We start from the raw sequence: 16,166 nt of genomic DNA, 5'->3' as shown, positions 1-16,166 counted from the left end.
TAAAAAAAAAAAGGATCCACGTGTAAACCTATCATCCCCTACTACACTACGTACCGTGTTTAAAAAAAAATCTAACATATGGGGATCTTCATGGAAGAGTATTACTACACTCTTATCATTGTGTTTGCAAAATAATTTTTATGTTCCCAAACACCCCTTATTTTAACAGTCATGGTGTTGAAGAAACGAAATTAGAGCACTATAAGAGATTATTTTTGTGATACTAAACCCTTTGAGAAATTCAACAATTACTTTATGGCCCAAAAACATTCCCCACCCCCCCCTCCACCATTCTTTATTGGATGAGGTTGATAATTCCCTCATGGTGAAGAGATCTTAAGGAAAACTCGGTCCCGAAGATACTATCTAAAATATGGTTTGAATACCTTGTTAGTGGATGATGGTACGAGTGAAAGTCCAACCACTTCAAAACTCATGGATATTAGTACAAAGCTAGACATCTTAAGTCCCTTTGGCTCTGCTTCATTGCAAGGGGAATAAAAGGGAAGAAAAGTGAATTTTCAAACATAAAAAAGGGTGTACCCAGTGCACGAGACTCCGGCTTGATTGAATTCCTCTGTAGCACAACAGGGTGTCTGGCGTGCATCCAATGGCTAGAAAGGCTCAAGCACGAAGCCCAAAGCGTTTCTAGCATCGGATGCACGCTAGACGCCATGTTGCGCCACAGGAGATCCAAGTCTGCTGCAGGCATTGTGGATGTATGTACCTTGACCCTCACTTTGCGGAGAGATTATTTCCTAACTCAAACTCACAATCATTATCTCATAAATCATAATGGAACAACCTTACATTGGATCCAAATCCCTTGAATTTAAGAAGCAAAATAATTAAAAATCATATATAACAAGTACCATTACTAAATATAGTAATAAATTTAAGTAATTCATCCAAACATGTTAGATAATGAATGCAAAAACTTAATTTCTTAAGTTCAAAAACTTCATTTTTTAAGTTCGAAAACTTCATTTACCTTCTCTTTAATTCCTCTTGCAATCAAATGGAGCCTTAAAATTACTTGGTTGGATCAGGCTAGCTTCCTATTTGTCTAATGGCTTAAATGTCCATAATCCTCCTACCAAAAAATAAAATGTCCATAAGCCTTCCTTATAGTCAAAATCCCTAAATAGCCAAGCTTAATCCAAGCCAAGCCCCAATGTCTCTCTATGTTACAATTTACCATGCCACTGCTTTATACCTTCCATAAGCAAGGATTTAGTTCTCATTATCGATATCGGTGATATTGATCTGAATTGAACCATTTTGTCTTTACTTTTCACCGAAAGTATATAAATGTTTTTCTTACGATTTTACCCCTATTTCGACACCAGTTTTCAGTATCAATTCCCAATCCCGATTGATCAGGAATCAGTATTAGTCTCAGTCAATACCGATACGACATGATTGATACAACCGATCCGACCATACCAATACTTAGACATGTACATAACAGTACATAATGTATTCATCCAACCAGAACTGTGCATAGCTGTACAAACCGTACAATCCCTTGAGAGATGAGTTGGATGTACAATAAATTACAAATGTGAAGCTCTGATTGGTTAGCTACAATGATTTGGCCCGCCGGTCCCCTCTTGACTCCAAATTAAGCTATGGGGTCAAGCCAGTGAGGGAGTAAAGAACATTATATTCATAACTAGAAGGCGTGCTGCGTGTGCTGTGGCTATAAAAAAACTGTTAAGATACATCCCCACATTTGAAAAATTACGAACTCAAACTTAAAGAAGTAACGGCTATATTTATATTAACCAGTTACAGTTCGGGCTTTGGGATGTGGGACCTAATTTTACTAACAGTGATTTAATAATCGTAGCTGGAGTTTTTCTATCATCCGGGTGGTGGGTGGAATTAATTTGACAGTTAGAAGAGTTTTCTTTAAATTGAGTGGGATCGATGAGGACAACTAATAAATTAGGAGATATTGTTCTTTAATCTTAAGACAAATTAGCTTTTTGTTTCTTAATTAAAGATTAACAATAATATTGATTTCTTAACTTATGGATGCATTCTTGTGTCCTTGGAATTGGACTCTGTTCGTCTGGTGAATATTCACTTATGTGAAATAAGAGTGGAGTTTCACTTACGCTATTCTATTCTACAGATATGCATAAGGAGAAAAATTGCATACATATCATTTTCATGAATTCGTTTTTTAATCAATCCGGCATTCCCACCTATTCCTATCTTTTCGGTATGTTTTCTTTTATTTATTTGTTTCGATAAAAAATTGTTTTTTGTTGATTTAAATATTATATATATATTTTATCCTTCATCTCCTCCCTTTTTATATCTTTTCTAAAAATGCATAAAATTTGCAACATCTACAACCCTGCCTCAACCTTGGATCTTTCTTGTGCACATCAATCGCCACCCTCAAAGAAAGAGGGACAATTGAATGTTAAAATAAAAAGAATAAAGAATAATAAACCTAAGGATTTGGTTACCCAATCACTTTCCTTACATGCGTCCCCATTTTAGCATAAGTGAAGTGGACTCTTAATTCACTTATATGAACATTCACGTGACTCAACCTTAACTCGACCTTGTTTGTCATGAGTAACTATCAGGGTTCTAATTAAATGTATTGGATCGATTAGATCGTATTGGTATCGACCTTTGCCTTGTCTGATACTAATATCTGGCCAGTCCTAGATCAAGCATTGGTATCATATTAAGGGTAACGTCATTAAAGAAAAATACAAAGTGAAGGTAAAACCAATCGATCCAGATTGATATACCGTAATAATAGTATCAATGAAAACCAATAACGATATGATTCTCGATATTTAAATCCCCGATAATTGGAGTTGTCCATGGCCTACCCAAAGTTTGCCCTAGTAGTTGGCACTGCTCTCTTGGATAATGCTTAGATACTTGGTCCGTAGATCATGTCGGCCTGCAACATTTAAATAAATACCTTTATTAGTCTATTATTTATTCTTTCTAATTTAAAAAAAAAAAGGGGTGACCCTCATGGGTTCCCATCATGGCCCCTCAATGGATCTTTTCTTGACTCCTCTTTGGGTCCCTTGTTTTGCCCCTTCTACCAAAATATAAATGATGTTATGAATTTTTTTTCCTCTTTTCGTCTTGTTGGTGACTTGGGAACAACTACCAAAAGATACATCAAAGTTGAGGTAACTCTATAGGTCTCTTTGCAAAATGGTCAGGTCTTGTTAAGGACATGATCGTCACGTACATGAGTTTCTAACTTTGTGTCTTCTTGAGCAATAAATTCTTTGTTTCTCATCTAAAAATTTAAATAAATAAATAAATAAGAGAGTTGATAACATATTACAAGAGTTGGTGAACTTTGCAAGTTCACAACTTGCCATATGGTAAACAATTGGTTTTATGTTAGAAAGGAATCTTCATGCTATGTGGATTAAAAGTGTCTCAAAAGTTCTAGAAATTACAAACATATCACTCACTTCAACTATTACTTATTAGAGGTTTATGGTATTCATGTAATTAATCTTAACTTTTAATCATGATTTGACCCACAATATAAATTCATATTGAACTAAGATTTTACCAAGAGATGAGTAGACAATTTTCTATTACATGAATCCATCCATGTTTAATATTATTTACCACATGGCATAGTGAATTCTACAAAGTTCATCGACTTTCGTGAACATTAACATTTCTTATTTAAGATTACCCTTTAAAACTCGCTTTGTATGACTATTTTTCTTAGGTATAATTTATTAATAAAAATACTGTATATTTTTTTTTTACACTTCTTATTTTATGCTTGAGATTGAGATCCTCTTACCCAAAAAAAAAAAAAGCTTGATGTCGTGTTAAAATTAGAAGACGATGGAAGCCGCCTCACTCTCATTGTTGTGAGACTAAAACCTTTTTATTACAAGAGAGGGAGAGGGAGAGGGAGAGGGAGAGGGAGAGGGAGGAAGGAGAAGGGGGGGGGGGGTGGAATTTTTCTTAAGAAATATGTTCAAATTGTATCAAGATAATTTTTTTTTTTGTGATCTATTGAGGTAAGCTGGTACAAGTATATAGATCAAATACCTACCTAGATTTATTCTAAATTTAGTTCAGATTCATATATCGATATATGGGCCAATGGGAGGGTATACATGGGCATCATCAACAAGGGTGAGTTTATTTTATTTTGTAGGAGTGAAGCCCTGGGAGTGTCATTTCGCCCCGTTATGTGTCTGGATGCAGAGGCCATGCAACTAAGGATCATTCTTTCACCCTGGAGATATTTATCTGAACAATCCAAAACCCGATCAATAGGCGAAGCAGTAGAATACTACATGCACCCAAGATGGCGAGAGTCGAGTAACTAAAAGCATCATTAGCTTATGATCTGACCCAAGTAGCATGGGGCACATGGAATCCCGTGTGAATCATAAATGATCATTTTGCAAGGCTAAATACTAATGTGTGACCAACAACGAAGTAGTACCGTGAGGGAAGGGTGAAAAGAACCCCCCATTGAGGAGTGATATAACTGTCAAAAGTGAATGCCTATTCATCGGAACTATTATAGTTCTAATACTCATATGGTTGGGTCGATGCCTACCTCCCCTCAAACCATATTCGCTAGTTTCCCCACAAAAAGCTCTCCACACGTACTCTTAAAAAGAGCACCATTCTTTTTTAATGAAATAATCGCAAACACTTTTTTGATTATGGATCTACTACTAGAAATTCAATGCGTAATTTTAGCATTCAAATGTGTATTCCTGAATAATCTCATTTTTCAATTATTCAACCATTAACATTAGCGATATTAGTCAAAATTTATATATATTTCGATGTAACAAGATCTTGTTTGTAACAAGTAGTTAACAAGTCAAATATTACTCCTTATGTCTGAAAACTTTGTACAAGAATTATGCTAATAAATAAGAATTATACAGTTATAATTAAAAAATTGCCAACCGTTCTAGTAACTGTTCAATTGGTTACGTTTTTATCGTAACCCAACAAATATTGGGAAAAGACATGTTCTTATGTGCCCGAATTGATGTGTACTTAATTTTAATATTGTGACAATTCAATTGGTTGATAAGGCAGAATGGTTGAGATCTTATCCAAAGTCCTAACTCCTAACTCCTAACCATAATAGGGTCAACAAAGATTCATTATTAATTAGATTCATTTAAAGTTAGACATGTTAAAAAGTCGCCAATTAAACGGTTGAATATTCAAATTCAAATTGTATTTCAATGTTTGGGAGAAAAGCTATATATATATATATATATATAAATAAATAAAGGACCAAACCAAACCATTAATAGTTTGGGTGTTTCTGTTGAAAGAACAAATTAAAATATGGGATTGGCTTCTGTATAAGGCAACATAACCTTTATTCCAGTACGTGGGCTAATGGAAGCACCATAGAAGTATCAATAGGGATGCAATTTCTGCCTTTCATGAGGGGTTGAGCAGTCATTTTGCCACCTACTATATCTAGGCGCAGGGACAACACTGCCTTTTATGTTTCCCCCCCTCCTTAAAATAGATATCATGGTATCGCACATATAACACTCAAAACGCTTGCCTTACGAAATCATTTTTTTTAACTTGTTATTATGAGTAGTTCTTACAACGGACTAATGATGTATACAATGCCTGAATCCTGAATTCTCAATGCATATGCTACATAATTGGTTTTCATCATTCTAAGAGTACAAGTGTAATAGGAGCATCCATAACCAATGGGGTTGGTAGCCTTGTGGTGAAAATGCCTTCAACCCATCACCGCTTGAGTCGACTAGTTGTGGGTTCGAGTCTTGGTATACCCACTATCGCCCATTGGTCTTGTGGAAGCGCTGCTTGCCATACGGGGGCTTGTCCTGAGAGTTATGATCACTATCTAGAGCATCCATTGATCACCCTAAAATACTCTCATGGCTTTCTACTAAAAAAAAAAAAAAAAAATACTCATGGCTATTGAAATTGAATCAATTCATATGGTTCTATTTCTCAGTCTTTATTATTTATTACTATGGAATCAAGGTCGAAAAGATTAAAAAAATCATTTATTGACAACCACTGAGGAGGGATTCCCCGAAAAGTTAAGGATGATTTTTTTTTTTTTTTTAGATATTGAATGGGCCTCCATACTATGTCTTCTCCCTGAACAGTCATTATGCAATATTCTTACAATGATGCAACAAAAATTCCACATTATTAGATTTTCTAAATCAATTAAAACTCCTAAGACAACAACAAATCTATTTCCTAATTATTATCCAATTCTTATTTTTTTTCCTAATAAAAAAATATCTTATTAAATTATTAATATCCTAATGAACCAAAATTAAGGATAGAACCACATATAACCATCATATTTAATTAAAAATTCAGAAAAAATACTTTAAAAAATTGGTATGATCTCTTTAACTTAAATATAGTATTTTTTTCCTTCTTTTTTTTTTTTTTTTTTTTTGTAAAATTCACTTATTTAAAAGATTTTAAGATAAAAAATAATAATAATAACTTTCTAGCAAAATATAATCGAGAATATATTACCGATAATATTTTCAAAAATTTGGTTTGCAAAAATAAATTTAATGATTTGTTTTAAATACTTTAAAACCTAAAAATTAAATCTGAATCTATGAAGTCGTAGGTCACCCTACGCTCTAACATATAGAAAATTGGAAGTCAACTAATTAAATATTTACCCTATTTTTTATAAAAATTAATTTTTTGAAGAAAAATGTATGTCTGCTCCAACTGAAAATCTTGAACAATTCTTGCTCAAATCCATGGAAACGTTGATTAGTACTCAACACCTTGTGTCCACAAAAAATGTAGATGATTTAGCAAAAAATATCAAATCTTGGGTTTTCGAGGCTTTTTCTCCTCTTGGAGTCGAAACATACAAGCATCTTGAACTCAAAATATGACATTTAGATCATGCAAATGTGTTGTTTTTTTTTTTTTTTTTTTGGATAACGACGGGTATCTAGGCCTTCGGCCTGACTAGTTCCGCGGGTCCATACTGACCCCACAACCACAACAACCGGGTCATACTGGGTTGAATAAGAACCATTCAACTTTCACTGAAAGCAGTGAAGGGCAGTAAACACCCCCATGTGAGTGGCCCTGTGTTGTTGTTTTTTTTTTTTTGTTAACCAAGGTGTCCGGGCCAGCTTACGTGCACCTCGACTAATCCTCGGGGAGACTAGCATAGCAACCCACCGCCATGATCTCCACTTAAATCGCAGATGCACAGATGGGGAATCGAACCTAAGACCGTGCGCCTAATCCACACAATCCTGAGTTCGCCCTAACCATTTGGGCAACCCACGGGTGGGTATAGAATAAATAAAAAAATACACACACACACACACTCACACAATGCATACGACAGGGTTCGATCCCACGACCTCCTCCCCTGTGTTGTTAAATAATACTAAAACTTGCAACCGAAACCTAAAACTTTGGCTGAAAATTCAATAAGCTTCCTACGAGTCATACAAAGTTTAGTTCAAGTTTCATCCAAACCAAAATATTTTGCAAAAAGCCTCAATGGTTTTAATTGAGATTTAAAATTTTGTTCTAAGTGTTGGCCCAACCTACTTTTCCATATGAAAAAAATATTTTAAGTATAATATATAAAACTTTTCATAATTTTAACCATCAGTCAGGATGGCCGAGTGGTCTAAGGCGCCAGACTCAAGTTCTGGTCCTCGTGAGAGGGCGTGGGTTCAAATCCCACTTCTGACATTTTTTCTTTTTCATATTTTAATTCCCTTTACACATTTATAATTTAATACACATTATTTTTTTCTTCTAATTTAATACATATTATTCATATTTTAATTCCCTTTATTTCAGTTTCATGGAGTGGGTTGAAATCCCACCTCTGACAAGCATCATTTTATTCATATTTTAATTCCCTTTACACATTTATAATTTAATACACATTATTTTTTTCTTCTAATTTAATACATATTATTCATATTTTAATTCCCTTTATTTCAGTTTCATGGAGTGGGTTGAAATCCCACCTCTGACAAGCATCATTTCATCCTTATAATTTATTCATTAAACCCTTTCATCATTTTCATGACTTTGTATTTTATTATCTATTTAAGCTAGCTAAAATAGAAAGCCAAATTTAGGGACCCTATTTTAAGATTTAATAAGAAGCTAAGAGGGGAACTAGGGCCACCCATTTCAAAATCCATCAAAGGATTAGATCCATTTTATACACTAATGCTCTAATTCTCTCCAACTATTATCAAGCTTTTGTATTCATCAATAGGGTGTTGGGTTAGGAACTTAGGATGTCTTGTATTCCATTACATGGTTTGTAGATTGATTCCTAAAGACCATTAAAAGTGCATAGGGCTTGGAAGCTCGAGGTGTTTTTCTTTTTAGAGTTATATGGGTATGTTGGTAAATTGCACTTGTATATATTTTTCTATAAATTTATAGTGATTGAATTCTTTAAACAACATGATGCATGCATGGAGACAAGTGACTATAACCATACTTTTCATTGTAAGTGAAGCAACTCTCATCTGACAAAGAATGTAGAAAATTTGACCGAACCACGTAAATCTTTATGTTGTATTACTAACTTTTTGTTTGCTATTTATGTTTATTTTCTGCATCGTTATAGGTTTAGGTTTCAGTTTCTACATAGCGAATAGACAAGAGAGATATAGAACTAGAGAAAGGACTTGCTGGCATAGCGCACACTGGCAGTTGGAGAGATTTTCTTTATATGTAATAGGAAAAGGCCCTTTGAGCGTAAGGCATACATTACGCCTCCTAATATGAATTATTATATGTTCACTCAGAGAACCATCTCCTATGAATAATAATTCAAAAACACTTCATTTGTTTGGGTTGCGTAGGCTAAGGGTAGCCCGAGCCCATTAAAAAAAAATAATAATAATAATTCGAGCCAAATCCAAACCTCAAGTTTTTGCATCCGTAGTCCAAGCCTTTAGGGCCACTTGCATGAGGTTTCAATGTTTCATGGTCATCATGGCCCTTGGTCTTTCCTGGTTCATGTGGATTCCTATATGGGCCTGATTTTAGCGGGTCTATCCAATAAATTAGGATAGCCAAAGGTTTTCCTGTTAAAAAAATATGGGAAAATGGTTTTTATGGGGAATGTGGTCCTACGCATAGTCACAAGGAGGGGGGGGGGATGGGACAAAATGACTAGCCGCCCCCATGAAAGGGAGAATAACACCTCAGTTGATGCTTTTTCATGCATCCTCATTGGCCCTCGCACACATAGGGCCCGCAATCCCTTGCAGGAAGCACTTTCCCCACAAAAATGAAGGAATTGAGTTCTCTGTCCAAGAGTATAGCATACACTAAGTCCGTCTCTCTCCTCCCACAACATGGGCATATGTCATTTCATAAGGGAGGAGAGTGATAGAGACAGGGAAGTGCTACGCTCCTAGATAGAGACAATTATTTGAACTTTTGCTTCCCCTTCCTTGGCACTTGTAGCTGCAAAAAGAAAATGGCAATAAATTTACAGTAATAGGCTATTGTTGCGGATTTTTAGACCTTTTACTGTGAAAAAATTGTAGTTATAGACCTTCTTTGTTGTAGTGTATCAATCCTCGTTTTTTTTATTTTGTTTATTCAACCCGCGGATGGGACCATTTTTATTCATCCACAATGAGCAAAAAGATTGTACAAAAGGAATGAGTTCCTCCAAGAAGGAAGAGTCCCAATGCCCAAGTCTAGAATAACAAAGAGCCCATTTTGAGAGGTTGGGATCCAAGAAGACATTAACTCTTTGACTTCCAGCAACCTTAGCCCTAAGGATGTGAATTTGAAACCAAAACCATTTATCGAAACCGAACCAAACCATTTACACCGAAATCGCAAAACCATTTAGTAAATGGTTTGGTTATAGTTTCAAGTTTATGACCATTTAGTTAAAAGGGTTGATGCGGTTTTAATCGTTTAACATGTCAGTTTCAAACCGAATTGGCACTGTGAAAATCAAACCGTTTACACGGCCAAAACCAACCTGTTTAACCTGTATAGCGATTAAATAGAATAAGGGGTTAAGGGCATTAAGGCAGGGGCATAATCAGTACATACATCACTGCCAAAGATAAAAACCCTAAACGATTGGGATAAAAAGTATTTGAGACACCAAAGGCCAAAGGGTAGAAGTTGCACAAGTGCACAAAGCCACAACTCGCAAGCTTCGTTTTCTTCTTGTTCTCTTCTTTAGTTCTTCAGTTCTTCTCCCTTAGATCGATCGATTTTTTGTTTTTATTATTTACTTTATGCTCCAAACGTGCTCCCATCTACATGTAATATTTTCTTTTGCTTAGTTGTTTGGTTGATTTACCAAAACATGATGAGTTTAATTTAGGGAAGAAGAAAGTACAATAGAGGTTGTTCAATAGTCTATTCAATAATTTATTTCCATTATGTAGTTATTTAGTTAAACCCTTGCTTGTTCAATGCCATTTAATTTGATATAAGATTGAAGTGTTTATGATGCAGAAGCATTTTCAAATGGGCCCATAAACCAGTCTAATAAGCCCACAAGCCCAAGCCAAATGATAGAAGCTGGAAATAAAAGTTACAGTCCAGGATTTTGGGGCAATTTCACGGTGACACCTGTACCAACTGAGAAGGAACCAAAAGGGGCCATATATGAATGGAAAGATCTAGAAGTCTATTTTTCAACACACAAAAAAAGAGGTGCAAATTTTCTAGAAGAAGTTATGGCCGTTTTGGTAAAGTGTGTTTGGGTTGATTGCAGACACTTAGAATTCATCTTTTTAGTCCAACTTTCATTCAAATTACGCTCTAAAACTTCTTGGGCACTTCAACCATTATATTTTCAGACTCTTCAAGATGTGAAAAATGTCTTTCAAGGTTTCCAAAGTCCTTTCCTATTGGATAGTTGTTCGTTTTCTCAATGTTTGTTTTCAATTAGTCTTAATTTCATTCTTGAAAATTTTCAATGCTTGGAAGGTTGTTCCATACTCATCTATATAAGTTTATACTAGTGAATGGAATGTAGAATACTTGGAGTTTATTCATAATTTTATTTGAGCCTTTGACCCTTTGAGAAGAAGTAGTTCTTCTTGAGTTCTTATATCCTTTAGGTGGATTTCCTTCGAGTTGCAAACTTTTTTTGTTCTTTTGAAGTGCTCACTTGTATTACCTCCTAATCCTCTAATTTTTTGGCGCCAATTTATCAACAAAAGCAAATTTCAATAAGCATGCGAATAAACTAGCAAACTGATTGTTAACCGTTTAGAAACCATATGGATTAAACCGCCATCAAAACCATCTAAAACCATGAAATTGACACCGTTTAAAAACTGTGAAATCGAAACCATTTACTAAACGATTCTGGTTTCAGAAAGTGCAACCGTTTAGTAAACGGTTCGATTTTGGTTTCAACCAAATAAATGTGATCGAACCGTACTGTATACACCGAAACCAAACCGATTAACACCCTTACTTAACCCTATGCAGCCCTATTTTCCACAGCTTCTTCGGGACTGTGGGCCGATATGCCAATTTGATTGAAAACCTTCCATTAGTTGATGGACCTCAACATAATGAATCCTGATCATACCTTTCAGTACTGATAAGAATTTTAAGGATACATCTAACCTCAAACAAAAACAACCTTGAAAGCTTTGATATATCTCACTTCTCATTTAAGATAAGGTCTTAAACCAATCTTTCAACACAATTATGAGGTCTCGATCATAGTTAGCAAAAACGGAAATCACAAAAAACAGAAACGAGAGGTACGGATTTTAAATAATAAAAATTTTTGAACTATACAATCAAATAAACGGTAAAAAAAATAGAGATTGGAAAAAAACGGAAAATTGATGGTACGAGTTTTAAACGTGTAGATTTCAAACAAACGGGATGAAAAAAAATGGTAGTATAGTCATATGAATTAGAATTATTACATGAATATTTGCATCTAATGTTCAAAACAACTACAATATCCAACAATACTGCATATATATCCCATTTCTCATTATCATTTTAATTAAGATATATAATTGAATATCATCCAACACCAATTCAAAATTCTTACACCAAACATATTCAAAGTCTTATTGAGCAATGTGTCTTGGCTATGATGTTGTTCATTATTGTCAACATAGTCAACACACTCTAGGAGTGATGTGTGTTTAGTTTGAATTGGGAGTCATCACTTTATAAACACTTTTAAGCAAATGCATCAGTTTGTAGCCTAATTTCGGGGTCCATGCATTGATATTGAGTTGAAGATGATATCATAAGATATTTAGAACATTGAGTTAGCTTCAAGTTGGCGAAAAAATCAGGTCAATCAGAGTTTGGGAGAGAGATATGGTCAATTAAGTAGACATTATGTTCAACAAGTTAAGTCTTAAAATACGCCAAAAAAAGGGAATATGTTTAAATGTGTTTTAAACGTGTTTAGAACGGGAATGCTTACCATTTGCTCTTTTTTTTTTTTTTTTTTTCATATCTTTGGGAAGCATATGGAAAAATGTGTTTTAAACGGTAAAAAACATAATCGCTTTAAAACGACGTTTTTGCTAACATTGGTCTTAATAAGATCTTGTATCCTTGAAGGGTTGGGACCCAGGGATGTTCTCAAATACTTACTTATACGACCATCACTAGTTACCACCTTTTTTTTTTTTCTGGGTAATGGACATGTATAGGATCGAGTTTCCATAAGGCTAATCCATTCACCATGTGCCCTTAGGTTCACTCGATGGGGGTGGGGGAGAAGGTGAGGTGGGATCTCCAACACTTGGATCGTGTAGTGAACCTCAGCAAGCGGTCAAGGGAAACTTTCTCTTATTGTATACCACTATAACTAGATTGGGAGGCAAATAAAATGGCCAGGGCAAAAACCTTAACTTGGAACACCATGATATACCATTCTATTACCAAAACCAACAATTTATATGTGAAGCCCAGTTGAGATATATTACAAAAACAAGTGCATACACATATATAGAACAAAGAAGGAAATGGTAAAACTAAGAGGAAATAAAGTGGGAATTTTATTGTGTAAGGGTGGCTGTTACCCATTATCCAGTTTTAAAGATGCAGACAGATTTAGAGCCATGGAGAATTGTAAATGGGAGTTACAACAGACTTTACTTGCAGATACTGCTCAAGGGAATGCAATCCATTGTCCCTACCAAACCCACTCATCTTATATCCACCATAAGGGCAGTCTCTATCAAAAGCAAAATAACAATTTATCCAAATGACACCGGCGCGAATTGATCTTGAGACTGTGTTGGCTACATTCAAGTCCTTGGTCACTATTCCAGCTGCTAGGCCATACCTAGTGCTGTTGGCTCTCTGTATTGCCTCCTCGATCGTCCTACAATTATATGATAGAAACAAAAGATGCTTAAGAGATTGAACATCTAGTAATTGATCTTTAGTGTAGAATCAGTTGCTGTCTCCAAGAGGGTGTTGAAGAAATTTTGGCCTTTGTTATATGGTTTGAATAAAAGGAGAAGGAAATATCAAACTTACTTGAACTTCATGAGAGACATCACAGGTCCAAATATCTCATCCCTTGATATTTTCATATCTTCCTGAAATGGTCATCAGCAACGATGCGAAAAATTCATATTAGTCATAGGTTATGAATTGCGAAAAATTCATATTAGTCATAGGTTATGAATTCCCTAATTCATTTTGAAGAAATACAAATTCATATATCTTGTACCTTCACATCTGTGAAAATTGTAGGCTCAATGTAATATCCCTTCTCACCACATGATTTTCCCCCAGTTAACAAGGTAGCTCCCTCATTCTTGCCATGTTCGATGTATGAAAGGATTTTCTCGAACTGCTTCTTATCAGCCTATAGCACACAAGGTGGAATGTTAGATTATAATAGCTGGGTCTTTTGTTCCTTTTCTTAAGGGTCTCCTGTAGATCTCATATGATGCATTAGTTCATACTGCCAACCCATGTGAAACCAAAGAAGAATGTGCATAAACAAGGGAACAGAGCTCAAAGGAAAGTCTTAAAAGATCTTAAGATTCCCCTGTAGATCTCTTATGATGCATTAGTTCAAAAGCTAGACTTAATTATCTAGAAATCTTATGGCTTTGATGTGCTTTGGTAGCAGTGGTAAGACTAGTAAATTACTGGCAAGGAACTGCTGAACATTTTTCTTTCAAGTAGTGGAACCAAAAACATCAACATCAGTAAAATTTTACCTGGGGGCCTTGCTGAGAACGAGGATCAAATGGGTCCCCAACCACCCATGTTTTTGCCTTCTCTGCTACCTTCTTCACAAATTCATCATAAATCCCTTCTTGGACAAAGACTCGAGATCCCGCTACACAGATTTCTCCCTGAACATTAATCCAATCTCTTAGAATTATATTATTGAACTAGATTTACTAGCTGACAGAATTAAGTACGATTAAATTCGTATTTTACCTTGTTAAATAAGATGCCCATGAGAGCAAGATTAGTAGCTGTGTCTACATCAGCATCATCGAAGATTATAAGAGGGGACTTCCCACCCAATTCAAGTGTTACTGATTTCAAATTGCTTTTTGCTGCAGCTTGCATAACTAATCGTCCAACCTCTGTGGATCCCGTAAAACTGACCTGAATGGAGTCAATCACAAGAACAAGCACTTGCAGATCAAGAAAAGCACCTTTTAATAGGACCCAAAACTCATTAGCTTCTTTAGTAATTAACAGTTTATATATGAAGTAAAAAGAGAGAATACCTTGTCAACATCCATGTGAGAACTAATGGCAGCACCAGCTGTGTGACCAAACCCAGTAATAACATTAATCACTCCATCAGGGATTCCAGCCTGTTATATGAAAGAATAAGTGATTAGGAAACTTTAGTGAACACAATTGTATGAGATTATAATTTGTTCTCCCTTTTTTTTTTGGATAGGTAAAGAGGGGAAGTAGATAACAACTAGGAGGCTCAAACTCGAGACCTCCTGGTAAGCATGAGCTTTTTGGGTGCCACAGCTCACCAACTGCGTTAGGCAGTTGTTTAATTTTTTCTGTTAGCCCAACTCGAGTAGAGAACCTATGCACAACAAAGCAGCCAATGTACCTGGGCTAGACAGATTTTTTTTTTTTTTGGGGGGTGGTGGTGGGAACCGTCTATTTAAAAGAGCAACCCAATGCATAAGGCTCCCGCTACTGCAGGGTCTGTGGACTATTTAGTCCATTTGAAAAATCCAAATTAATAAGAGCATATGAATTGAAGTTTGTTTACCAGCTTAGAAAGATGAGCAAAGAAGAGAGCAGAGAGTGGAGTCTGCTCAGCAGGCTTGACTATCATTGTACAGCCGGCGGCCAAGGCAGGGGCAACCTTCATGGCAAACATTACAGAAGGGAAGTTCCATGGAATGATGTGGCCAACAACACCAATGGGCTCACGTAAAGTGTAGCCATGAAGCTCCCTTGACATTTTCAATGTCTCCCCATGGATTTTGTCAGCAGCACCTGCAAAATAACGTAAAGTGTCTGCTGCACCAGGGATGTCAATCACCTTTCCCATAGAATACAATTTCCCAGCATCTATAGCATCCAAGGCTGCCAGTTCTTCTACATTTTGATCTATTAAGTCAGCAAATTTCATCATTATTTTTCCCCTCTCCTGCAAATCCACCCAACTAAAAGAGTCAGAGATTTAATATAAATATTTTCCCCTATTTTAAACTAATGAAACTTGAGAAGGGTGGATACAAAGTAATGACTAAAAATCCTAACTTTGACATTCATGGAAACAATATTTTTTGGGTAGAAGGAAACTTTTTCATTGAAACGTGGCAAATTCTTAGTTGCCGGGACCCAGGATACATGATTTTGCCAACCACAAAGTGGAATTAGGTCAAATTGTCATACACATCACCGACATGGCCATTCTAGCTTTTGAATTTACAATTTTGTTCAACTCCCCTGAATCAAAATGGAAACTACATTCCTGAAAAAAACTAGATAAATGAATGATCTTTGGAGTGTCTCCACCTTGTGGGGAAAAGAATGAAAAGATATTTTTAGGGGAGGAGGTTAGGCATGCAGCCGGTTTTCTGGAGCTAATGGCTTAACCAATGGAAGGGCTGGGATGAGACAGGCATAGGACTTTTCCAAAGGAGGAGGAC

At 35.7% G+C, this 16,166-nt stretch overlaps 1 protein-coding gene and 1 non-coding gene across 2 annotated transcripts; one reads left to right on the top strand and one right to left on the bottom strand.

The window, feature by feature from the left end:
- Positions 1 to 7,668: 7,668 nt before the first annotated feature.
- TRNAL-CAA lies at positions 7,669 to 7,752 on the top strand. The gene has a single exon. It is a non-coding gene; the product is annotated as a tRNA-Leu (tRNA).
- A 5,283-nt stretch (positions 7,753 to 13,035) lies between these two features.
- Positions 13,036 to 15,694, bottom strand: LOC122065211 (aldehyde dehydrogenase family 2 member C4-like; the record flags this gene model as incomplete). The annotated part of the gene is made up of 7 exons (XM_042629030.1): positions 13,036 to 13,387; positions 13,546 to 13,607; positions 13,742 to 13,879; positions 14,241 to 14,378; positions 14,467 to 14,640; positions 14,766 to 14,855; positions 15,278 to 15,694. Coding segments are annotated over 7 exons (1,293 nt in total), but the record flags the coding sequence as incomplete, so codon positions are not given.
- Between the last annotated feature and the right edge of the window lie 472 nt (positions 15,695 to 16,166).

This window comes from Macadamia integrifolia, chromosome 2, assembly GCF_013358625.1.
Source record: "Macadamia integrifolia cultivar HAES 741 chromosome 2, SCU_Mint_v3, whole genome shotgun sequence".
NCBI lineage: Eukaryota > Viridiplantae > Streptophyta > Magnoliopsida > Proteales > Proteaceae > Macadamia > Macadamia integrifolia.
Note: the sequence above shows the minus strand (reverse complement) of the source record. Positions and strands in the feature narration are given on the sequence as shown.